This window comes from Thermobia domestica, chromosome 15 (genome assembly GCF_964235325.1).
Source record: "Thermobia domestica chromosome 15, izTheDome1.hap1.1, whole genome shotgun sequence".
Lineage (NCBI taxonomy): Eukaryota > Metazoa > Arthropoda > Insecta > Zygentoma > Lepismatidae > Thermobia > Thermobia domestica.
Genome location: NC_137468.1, coordinates 82,976,347 through 82,988,520, shown reverse-complemented (window position 1 = coordinate 82,988,520; position 12,174 = coordinate 82,976,347). Strand labels below are relative to the sequence as shown.

The window sequence follows — 12,174 nt, the reverse complement described above, 5'->3', positions numbered from 1 at the left end:
AGAATTAAAAATTTATTCCGGCAAACTTGTTGGCGCCGATTGAAGCCCTGACAAATCGGGTTCTGCTTTTAGTGTGTGCAATTTTATTTACCAAACATGTGGATATTCTCCAACCTGGCAGACACAGATAGGAAACAGGCGCCCTTGCTGTGTGCCCTTATTCTTTAACAAGTATATACAGATGCTTATCAAAATAATGGAACATATAGGTGGACAAGTCTGTTATTATTTTGTTATATGCGTAACCGTACTCGATGGTTGGTATCTATCTATCTATATCTATATATCTATATATATCTATATATATCTATATATATATCTATATATCTATATCTATCTATCTATCTATCTATCTATCTATCTATCTATATATATATATATATATATATATATATATATATATATATATATTTGTGTGTGTGTGTGCATCGATTATCATAATTATGTTTATTTATAATGTATGTTGTCGTGTGTTATAACAGTATATCTCTCAAATTTGTCCTTTATTTTGTTTGTCTTCTAAAAAACTGGCGATTAAATTCTCTGTTCTGGCTACTGAATTCAGACCTGAAATTTTGTGCTCCGATGTAGAGAATAGGATATTTCTTGTGATTACAGCAATGCACTGTATAACACGGTTAATTGGTTTCATGAAACGTCCATTTTATGTAAAAGCGTGCTGCTGGAGGTTTATTTACAATGGGCTTCGATTGATTTTTTTGAACTCCCACAATTATGCATCGAGGCTAAAGGAAACGGTATTAATAAGATGGATGATAATCGTGGAAGGAGGGAAATGGGAGGAAACGGAAGAACTACGAGAAAACCCACGCGTACTATATTATCCATCATTAACGTACAAGGCTTGGGATCTGCGAACCATGAACTCGCACCAGAGGTGAGTCCTCTACCTCTGAGCCACCATTTTCATATCGTCATAAGTCAATACTCGACTTCACTTTGCTGTATTCACATCTATACACGCATACGTGCTATTTACTGATTTTATTTGCTTATTTTTTAAAAGGATAATTGATCAAGCTATTATCCATTTGTAAATATGTATCATAATTTAATCACGTTAGAGGTATGATTCCCGGTGAGGATTCATGTGGTTCAGATTTCACGTTAAGCTGTAGGCCTACATCTCGTGTAGCCTCGGTGCTGAAATGGACGCTCAACTTCACTCCAAAATCGCATTTGTGTAAAACCTACGTTGTTAAAACTGCACTATGCAAAATACATATTTCTGTACTTTATTTTGGGTTAAGCTACGTACAAATAATTTGTGGCTCAATTTTGCAATTCAATTCATTTGTATCTTAAATTGTTTAATACGCACTACTGGTTCTCACTGGAAAAAGAAATGGAGTTGAATAAATAAACAATGTTCAGTATTTAAAAAAAAACAAAAGACATCATTTACGAAAATATTTTTTTACTGAAATGTTTTATATGTATACATGTATATAGTAAATTATAAAACATGCTAAGGAGAAATTTACAAAATATTATTTTCTTTTATACAAAGTTTTTCTATCTCCACATTACTTTTTTCTTGGTGATCTTGGAGCGAGTGTTTCGTTTTGGACACTTTCCTCTGCCTACTGTAAACTCCACTTTTAACTCTGGACTGGACTGTACCTTGCTTGCGTTTGCCGCAAGAGTTTCCTTATCTCTCGAATGTGCAGGTTCTAATTCACATGATTTACTAGATATGCTACTCGAGGGAGCGCTCCTTGCCGCTTTCATAAATGGATTAGGGATAGGATAAGGATTGTCATCGGGACCTTCTTTCGGTGCCATTTGAGATTCTAGGTCAATAGTAAGCTTCTTACCACTTTGTTTACGAACTTCCCCTTGTGTCAGTTTTAAAATGTCTAATTTTCTTATTAGTTCATTTCGTTCTTCACATTCCGTAGTAATTGTTTCTTGAAGATGGCTAATTTCTTCCGATTTCTTAATAAGTTCTTGCTTCAGTGTGATGCATTCTTTGTTCTTGTTTTCGTACGCTTGAGCTAACTTGTTGCATCGCTCTTCTAGCTCTTTCTGAGTTGTTCCATCTTGCCGTGCTCGCCTTTGTCCTAACTCCTCCTCTTGCTTTGTTATAATGGCTTTTAAAGTATCGTTCTCCTTAGACAACATTTCCACTTTCAGTTTATCACTTTCCTGACCTTTTTGCACTTCCACCTCCAAGCCTTGAATGCTTTTCTTCATTTCCTTTCTGTATTCCTCCCATTTTTCTTCCCATGCTCGATTTAATCTGTATTTATTTTCCTCTTCTTGTAGCAAACTTTCGTGTAATTGCTCACGGATTATGTCTAGTTCTGTGACATGTTTTAACTTGAGTTCTTCCTCCCTTTTCTTTATCTTATTTTTAAATTCCTGTTGTTGTTCTTGTTGTATAGTTTTCAGAGCTTCTATTTCCTTTTTCAATGCTGCGATTTCAGTTTTATGCTCCTCAGTTGTTTGTTGTACATACTTTTCGTGTCTTGCCTTAAGTGTTTGGTTTTCTTCGAACAGCGAGTCTCTCTCTGTCTGAAGAGCCTCAATGGATTTCTTCATCTTTGCTGTTTCAATAAGCAGATGCTTGTTGTGAAGGAGCAGCTTATCTTTAGAGACTTCTGTGTCATGAGCTGATTCTTGTAGATTTATGTGTCGCTCTTGGAGATCCCGTTTCTCTTCGGTCTCTTTATCTAAAAGCGATTTTAAATCTTGCTTCTCAACTTGCAATCGTTCAATTTTAACTGTCAATAATTTGTTTTCACTTTTAACTCGATCTGATAGACTTTTAAGTTTCTCGTTCTCAGTTAGAATTTGAGTTGATTTGTTTCTTAGAATGACAAACTTTTTACCGATGTCCTCAAGTCGTATGTTTGCTTCTGTTTTATCTTTGTTCATATCACTTAGTTGTTCGTTTGCCGATTCTAAACCTTTCGTTAATTTTTCGTTCTCCACTTGAAGAAGAGAAAGTCTGTCTTCTAAATTAGAAATGTACTCGAGATTTTCTTTGTTGGTTGTGGAAAGAGAATCTACAGTCTTTTGCTTCTCAGCTGCCCTTTTCTGTAGTTCATCAAAATCACTTTTCATCGTATCACATATGGCTTTTAACTTTTGGTGCTCCCTCAGCTGAAACTGTAGCATTTTTGTAGTTTGGTCCTTTGCTTCAAGATCTGTCTTTAAATTGTCAATCTCGTATTTGCAGTTCTCTAGCTTATTAGACAAATCCTGGTTAGTGATTGCATTATGTTTTACCTCCCTATCTAATACTGCATTAGAAGCCTGTTGAATGCTCAGATCTTTTTCATATTGTTTAATCAAGTCATTCAACTTTTCTTGCTCGTGTGTGTACCTTTTACCATCTTCTAAGTACTTTCGTGTCAAATCGTCAAACATCTTTTGCAAATTATCATAATTTTTTACTTTATCTTTATTCTCTTCCAATTTCTTCTCAAGTTCTTCCACTTTATCTTCAAGTTTCTGAAAAAGATAACTTGGATTTAAAAAAGTAGTTTTTATTCTAGTTTTTACATTTATGTACAAATAACACATCAAGAAAAGATACTTTAAAATGATATGAGTAGAGAATGTAAAACAAATGTAGACAGCAGGGTGGTGTGAAAGCATCATAGTCGAAGTGGGATGGGGAGGGAGGAGACGAAAGTAAAAAGTAAATAAACCATCGCAGGATAATAATGGAATCCTTCAACATGGAGAGTTCACATATTTGTATATCCAATTAATATTAAACTATGTAGAGTAAGAGGACTCGCTGTTTTGTATTTGGCTTTTATATATATTTTACGAAGTTGGCAGATTATAATTAATTCTTGTTTTTTTTTTGTGTCGTCCCATATCACGAACTCACTCATTAATTACATATGAAATACTGTAATTGATTTGCAAGCTTCTGGTAATAGTGTCATTTTATTCGACCGAATAACTTATTAGAGGAAATGTTATTCCAAAAAAATTAAGTGGGGAATTCCCCAATCTCACCAAAATTTTGCACCCTGGTAGGTAGATGTCGAAAAGCCCCTGCATCTAATAGGAAGATAAGTAAGCTTCGAGTTATATTACTATAATTTTGAAGAGTTATTCTCTATTAAATACATATTGTATTTCTTGTTCTCTTCAACTTACTAACCCCCACATTATTTCTAATTAATTTTCTTATGTGGCCTTGTGTAGTGCAGTCGCTAACGCTCTCGCCTTTGGTGCCAGCAGTCCCGCGTTCGATTCCCAGTAGGGACACTCGAATGAAAAAGTGTAACAACTTTTTCAGGTCAGTCATACTGAGTGAGATTTTATCTGGGTTTTCCTCATTCACACCAGCCAAATGACGGGATAATACCTAACATACAGACTCCAGGCCGCTTCCTTCTCTCCCCTTTCCCGGAGAGTGTGCTCGCTGAGGGACGTAATCCCTCATATAAGACGGGCTTAAAGCCATAGATGCCGATAATGCCAAGAAATATGCATAAATAAATAATTAAAATAATTTTTATTTTGATCTGAGGCCTCATTACGTAACGGTGTTAGCAAAATTTGAATCGAAACGAAAGGGGAAAAAGTGCTACAAGACAATTGTGACTGCTATGGCGCTATGCCGAGTATTGCAAACTGAAACCCAAATTTTGCGATTTATTGATGCAAACCACTATGGAATGAGGCCCCTGGTATGAGGATAATAATTTCCGTATTCAATATTCGGAAAAAGCATCCACACATCGGATGTCGAATGAATTACTCTCCATGCGTTTGTGCGTTCAGCTTTTGATTGATTATGTGAATTGAGTACGACAAACTCGACTTTAGTACACATTCACAGTTTATATGCTACTACATAAATAAAATACAGTGATTGTACTATATGCACTGTGTAAGAATCCGTATTACTTTGTTATGGGGATGTTATCTTCACATTCTTTCTCAGTGTTCCTTTACTAATGATGAAAAAGGACTGTAAGCTTTCGAAATGTAGGCGTGGAGAAGAATGGAGAGAATTAGCTGGGTCGAGCAGAAAACTAATGACAGAGTGTTAGAAATAGTGGGGGAGAAAATAATTTTAGATATTATTAAGAAGAGGAAGTGGTTGGGACACTACCTAAGAAGGAACTGTATCATGATGGACGTACAAGAAGGTAACATGGTAGCAGGAAAGAGAGGGAGAGGACGAAGGAGACTAAATCCTAGCGCCAAGGCTGAAACGCTAGACCAGGCAACTGCCGGTGTTGGCCCCCCTTTGTAATTGATCGCTTTGGCAAGTATTTGCAAACCAATTCTCAATTGCCAACTTAACCCTTACGAAAGATAAAATTGTGATGCAATCAGAAGTGCAACTGTTGGTTGGCCTACAGACACTTGCAATTACCGATTCCCAACTATGCCAACTATGGGCTTATATAAGGCCTACCAAATATGCCGCTAATTAAAATGAATGATAGTTCACTTCCTCCTTACATTCAGTTTATATTTTGGTTTGTGTCCTTATACAAGCCGGAGATGGAGATCTAATATTTGCGTGGGCTCCGAACCGTATTAGGTCGGCCGTACATTGACCAGAGGACAGGACATCCAAGCCGAGGTTTAATACAGTGAATAATGCAACGAAGTCTCGTACTACATATTCTGTAGCACGTGCTAAACAAAGGCTTCAGGTCAATGTACTTAGGTCTCTCTCTCTCTCTCTCTCTCCGCGTTTTCTTTCGCCTTCCTCTGCCTTGACTTGGCTGGCTTTCCTCTGTCAATATGCGCTCGGTCTTGAGATCTGCATCTGAACCCGAAGCAATTGGCGGACGTACAGACTTTTGAGTAAGATCACCTCTTGCAGAATAGGACCTTCCAAACAACATTATCTGGCATCTACGAGACCTGCATTGTAATACACCACAGGATCCGGCCCCAAAATATTGAGGAAGCTCAACTATTCATCTTGGCTATCAGGCTTTCTTCCATAAACTTCTGTCCGCAGAAGGAGCAAAATTAAAACATGAAGGAGCTGCACTGGGACACTATGGATGTTACGCAGAGTCGTTCTGACGCGTGATTAGTGCCATACTAAAGAGTTTGACTAATATGTTTCCTGTAGTAGTCAAGCTTTTAGTACGACGCTAATCATACGTCAAAATAACTCTATATGAGGCCTTATGTGTTTAAAGAATGTGCTAATCGCAATTTATCTTAGCTCCGGCGGTGGTGGTGGGAGTTCAAGCTAGAAACATGAAAATCGCTAATTCATTATTAAAAATAAGCAGACACGTGTCCCAGCGTCTATGAAATTTCTCGTTTCAAAAGGATGGGAACATTGTCTATGTTTCTTCCATTACATTGAAATCGAGTTATCTGTTGTTTCTGATCGCATCACGGGAAAAGGGCTGACCCGTTTGAAATGAATTTGAAACATATAAGGACAGTCATAATTCTTGCAATATTCTGGTATTTAATACAACATACCTGTATTTATTACAGCACAATGAAAATAGGCTATTATTTAAAGTTTAGCCCTTTGGATTGTCTGCAAGCACCTTCCTGTCATTTCCTCGATTCCACGTCAATACTACGTGCAGTTACTGCTGGTTCCACCTCGTGCTGTTGGTGAAGCGTCGTGATTTTAGAAATTGTGCTATGGAACCAAACAGGTAGTAATCCGAAGGGGCATGATCAAACTATATGCCGGATGTGTTATTAGTTCGATGTCATTAAGTTCCTGCATATTCTTATTGAGTTCTTAGAACCGAGTGTGGTTATGCGTTATCCTGTCGCTGCAGGACAGGTTTTCGGTTCACCATGCAGGATATTTTTGGCGTAGTGTAGCATCATTCACTCCAACTTTCCGGAATAAAGATCTGTATTGATTGTACGACCGTTAGAAACGAATTCTAAAGTAAATTATCTTCTTATCCAACACACATCGAGAATGACTTTATAGTCGAAACATCACTGTTCGTTAACCGATTTTGGAAATTGACCATTGCTCAACAATTGTTTTCACAATTTCGGATTTTGGAAAAACGCCCAGTTTCCGTCTGTAGTGTATCATACATGCCCCACCGGAAGTCAAGGAAGGAACTGTACCACTAGTTAGATAATTTAAATATAAGCAATACTTCCTCGCATCATAGCAGCAGCCTATACAACACATACATAAAAGCACGTTATTAGATTGGATACCCCCCTTAGGCAGATATAGTAGAAACCAGAGGCTTTTCAAAATCAAAACATTATCCTCAATTAAAAGGTATACCAATGAACAATTTATTAACGAGATCATATAGAACAAGCAAACAACAAATAGATATATAAGTGAAGCTCATATAGAACAAGATATAAATATATAGTATATATCCTCAAATTTCAATTTCAATTAATCTCTTTCTATATATATATATAAATATATATATAACACGGTAGTAACAGAAGGTTCATATCAAATTAGCAAAAATAATTGAATTTAATTATACATTAAATTAACACTACTTTTACCTGTATATGAAACGGGCAACTTCCAATGGTCAACTCGGGAGCGAACGATGGCAGGAAGTTTCACAAACACAAAATATCATATATTAATAAAAGAAAGAAAACACTGGAGGAAAAAAAACTGTAATAAAAAATCACAAACTACAGAACTAAATAAATGAACACTTCCGTCTTCGATCCATTCCCTCGTTGTCCATTGAATTGCGAGGCACAATTTTACACTTTAAAAAAAAAAAAAAATCCAACCAATACGCACCCGATTTGAAGTCAATCTGACAAACGGCAGAAGGAATTCAAATCACGGAGCCAGACATGACGTCATGTTCTATACAATAGTACCAGAATAATTAACCAATAGAACACCAGAATGAGAAAACTTATTTTTTAAGAGATATTAAAGTAGAATACACTACACGTCGAATGTGAAAATCTCTTCCAAGAAACACTCATCATGTGGATTTTTGGAGCACACACACAAGTATTCTTCTCTGGGTACAAGGTGAGGTTAACTCATATGGCACCTGCCGATGGTTTTTCCGAGTTCTTGAACGTGACACACACAGAGGCCCGGGGCATGCCGAGTTGGTTTGGCAATCGTCGTGTACTATAATAAGTGAGGTGAATAAGTTTTCCTGAATGGCGTATCCTATAACCTCAGAATCAGTTTCCCCGGAGCGGCCGGTCTGTAACTGATGTTCGAGATTTTTACAACCTGCAGCAAATTTCTGGAACCAACGAGTTGCTGTGCTGTGTTTCACTGGACCTTCCCCTTTGGCATGACGTGATGTTTTGGGTTGCTGTAGCATCGTTATGTCCGAGTTCGAAGTCGTACTATAACACTTATCACACAGTCGTTCTTGAGCAATAAAACTGATCGAAGATACTATCGGGGTGGCAGCCTCCATGTTAAATAGTTCGCTTGCCACACTACCGCTCGAGCCCGTTTAAACTTGTACTTACGGCGTATTCACGCACCTGTTATTTGGGTTGCGGTAATATTGCAACGCATATGATTCATCCTTGTAGCTAGTGTCTATTTCTAGCTGGATTTTCATAATGACAATTTGATTAAAGGGTGTATCCTAAGTAGGTAGGAAGGTTCAAAAATTAATGACAAAAATAATCTTACGTTCTTATTATTATTATAGTTTCATTGAAATCCGTATCGTAAGAGGGAGAAGAGATTCAAATACGGTATTGCTTAATAATAGCCCGTCATAAAAAAAATGGTAATTTTATGGTTAAAATTGATGAGTGCTAATGAAAGAGTATAAAGTAGGATATTAAATTCCTTTTATATTTACAAGTGCGAAACCATTACCTATATAATTTTATGCGATATGAAGGGTTTTGCACTATCTTCGTTTACAAGCATACCCTCCGTCGCTAACGTATTTGCTGCACTCTTGCTTTAACTTGATTAGACAGCACTCTTGCTTTCAGTGGCTACCTAGTACAAGTTGATTTGTGTTTTCTACAGTCATTTCTATGGCATATGTCCGAACGTGTATTTATAACCGTGAGGGGAACCCCTGGTAATGTTAAACTGCACCTATGAAAGCAAGTCCTTTCCTTAAAAAAATCTTAAGGCACTGTGAGTGAATTTCGTGATGAAATAATTGCATATAACAGGATACTACATAATCATTTCTAGGGCACATCAATTTGGATGCCTATTATCAATCTGTACGCAATTATTTGGACATATGCCAGGATGATACCGGCCCAGAACGTCTTAAGGAATCATTAAAGCAAGAAGAATAAAAGAAAATTGATTTTCTGTATATTCGTTGGCAGGGGTATAGCCAAGGGGGGGCCCATCGGGGCCAGCCCCCCCAAATGGTTTCCTGGCCCCCCCAATGACCAGCTTTTAAAACATCATAGTAAAATTATCTCGCTTCATTCATTTAAAGGTAACAAAGTTTATTGACAATTAATAATTTCTGGTAAAATAGTATGGAGAAATATTGTTTTTCCATACCGATCGAAAAATAGTATATTATCTCTTCCTTATACCAATAGAGAAATAGGATACCTTTTTGTGACAGCAGATTACACAATTTACTACGATTTATATTTGACAGTTTGAAGACAAACGTTTTAACAAGGTACTACAAATACAACCATAAAACAAAGGTACTAAACTGATTTGTAAGTACAGTATATTTTTATATGCTTTAACAAGTGTTTTAAAAGACATAGAAGATGGAAAATTTGGTGAGAAACAATGTTTTTCTTCAATTTGGATTTCATTCGCTCTCTCTTTTATTTCTACTCAATGTAATAAAATAATTGTTTTTTTTTTTAGTCATGAATAATAAATAAATATTTTTGTCAGGAAACCGTAAAGAAATTAAGTAAAATTTAAAAAAAAAAATCAATCTTGTGTAGATAGGTTCTGTATACAAGGCCTTAAATTTAAATATAAAGATAACCAAGAAAAGTTTTGTTGCTTTTTCACCCACCACCTTCGAACATCGATATGTCACCTAACCCGGAAGGTCATGGAATCCATCGCGGTAGAATTTGGTGGGCCGTGAAACGAAGAAAGTATCAGGTGCATTTTGAACTTTTACTAGGGATTTGAACTGACGTCCTCTAAGGTGATTGACCAAAGAATGGAACAGGTGATAATCGGACGGTGCAATACCCGGGGAATATAGTGGTTGCAATATTGTTTCCCATCCAAGGCGGAAAATGGTGTCCTGAGTCATCCTAGCCACGTGGGACTTAGCGTTGTCCCGCAAACGAGGACCCATTTGCAATTCAGAAGTGATGACTCCAGAGTTTTGAGTTTTTGTTGAGCACAGCTCAACTGCTGACACTACACAGTTGCATTGATACTCTGACCAGCTGGTAGCAGTTTCCGATGCACGATGCACCAAACACAGAGAAGGACCTTCTTCTGGTACAGTGTTGGTTTCGGCTGTTTTGAAATCGGTTTATGGGATGCTAACCAATGATGACGGCGCCGTGGAGCTTCGTATAGGACCCACTTGTTATCACATGTCAACGCCCTGTCCAGAAATGGCTCCGAAACAGTAAATAAACACAGGCGACACAGGCGACTGCCGCGTTGCATTCTGGCCCGGAGTGAAAACATGAGAGACCCATCGACCCAACTTGTAGTGCTTCCCAAGTGGATGTGCTGCCGAATGGTTTGTCCACACACTGAATTGTAGTCCCATTTCCTTTTTGGTCTTCTGGCACGTGGTGTTTTCGGGTGTTTCGTCATCGTCCTTAAACTTGTTAAACCATCGCTGCACTGTCCGCGTCGTCACGACACCCTCACCAAAGACCTGGCATATCTTATGTCCCGCTACAGCGGCGTTTGACCTCCATTTGAACTCGTTCAGCATACGTGCTCTTATGACGCTCTGTGGATGTCCCATGTTCTTTCTGTCTTTAGCAAGTTCACGGTGTATCTGAATTGCCACAATCAGGTAGTATGTTGGATATACCCACACCAACAACTGACGTTCGCCTTATCTCCACTCACATTCAACTCACGGTGTGAGGTCCAATTGAACACAGACCTCCACGAAAGGGACAGAACTTTCTTGATTACCTTTATAGTTATGCACAAAAGTATAGCGTTTGGTCCAGGGCAGTAGTTCTTGATTAAGCATAATAAAAACTATCTTGAATATAATTTATGGATAATAATAATAATAATAATAATAATAATAATAATAATAATAATAATAATAATAATAATAATAATAATAATAATAATAATAATAATAATAAGCTAAAATAGTGTTTTTAGTTTTCCACAAGGAAACCAAAATTTTCCTTTCTTTCAGGCCTCAAAAACACTACCAGCAACACATTTTTTGGCTTTGTACTATGTAGCTGGCCCCCCCTCAAAAACGACGGCCCCCCTACACAAACCTGCTGGCTACACCCCTGTTCGTTGGACTATCCTTAATCTGCATCCTGAAGGACTTTACATAAATCTGGTCTCATCATGCAAAGAACGGGCATATCAGCTAATCTGTCATAATGGCAACACAATAGCATCACAAATGTCCTTCTTACTTTGTTCAATGTTTCCCTACATTTTTTTTTATATAATCTTAAAATCCAGAAACGCAAACGTAAAGAAGCTAAAATATATGTGTAATGAAGTATTATTAATAATGCTATTATTATTATTTAATGAGATAATATAGAATTTTTATATTTTGTGTAATGGGTCTCAACTTGAACATCAGTTGTATGAACGTTAAACAAACATTTAAAATGTCTTACCTTAATTTCATGATGAATTAAATAAGATACGCCACAATAACGACAAACTGTTTCATCTCTCGAAATATTAGACAGCTCCTGCGGCAGAGGATATTTGGGGATGTGCTTCTGCATTTAATTTAATATTATTAATAATGAAAACAGCTTATTAACTGCACAATTTCAATATTTCCACTTCGGATGAAAATTTTATTTCACATCACTTCACTTCATGCGCGAATTAAAATTCCAGTCGCTTTTACCAATATGAGTAATATGGTAATATGAGTCTTCACTAAATGCCACTTTTTCTTCTTTTCCTTCTACTTAAACCTGTAGAGTTCTGCTTTATGCTATATGATTGTAATTTCCAACGGAATGTTAATTTTGTTTTTGGGATTTTGAAAATGAAATACAATATTTGAGTTTTACGACCCACGGTTATGAAAACAAGGCTAA

The 12,174-nt window shown here is 36.9% G+C and overlaps 1 protein-coding gene across 1 annotated transcript; it reads right to left on the bottom strand.

Moving 5' to 3' along the window:
- Window positions 1–1,424: 1,424 nt before the first annotated feature.
- LOC145671115 (uncharacterized) lies at window positions 1,425–11,960 on the bottom strand. The gene is made up of 2 exons (XM_081739903.1): window positions 11,737–11,960; window positions 1,425–3,480 (listed from the first exon to the last, which is right to left on the bottom strand). Exons 1-2 carry the CDS (start codon window positions 11,848–11,850, stop codon window positions 1,537–1,539), a joined length of 2,058 nt encoding a protein of 685 aa, XP_081596029.1. The 5' UTR covers window positions 11,851–11,960; the 3' UTR covers window positions 1,425–1,536.
- Between the last annotated feature and the right edge of the window lie 214 nt (window positions 11,961–12,174).

Excerpts from the sequence above, each read along its gene's own strand:
- LOC145671115 (XM_081739903.1), bottom strand. The coding sequence starts at position 11,850 with ATGCAGAAGCACATCCCCAAATATCCTCTGCCGCAGGAGCTGTCTAAT. Across the intron at positions 3,481-11,736 it reads TAATTCATCATGAAATTAAG|AAACTTGAAGATAAAGTGGA; the intron begins GTAAGACATTTT and ends TATCTTTTTCAG.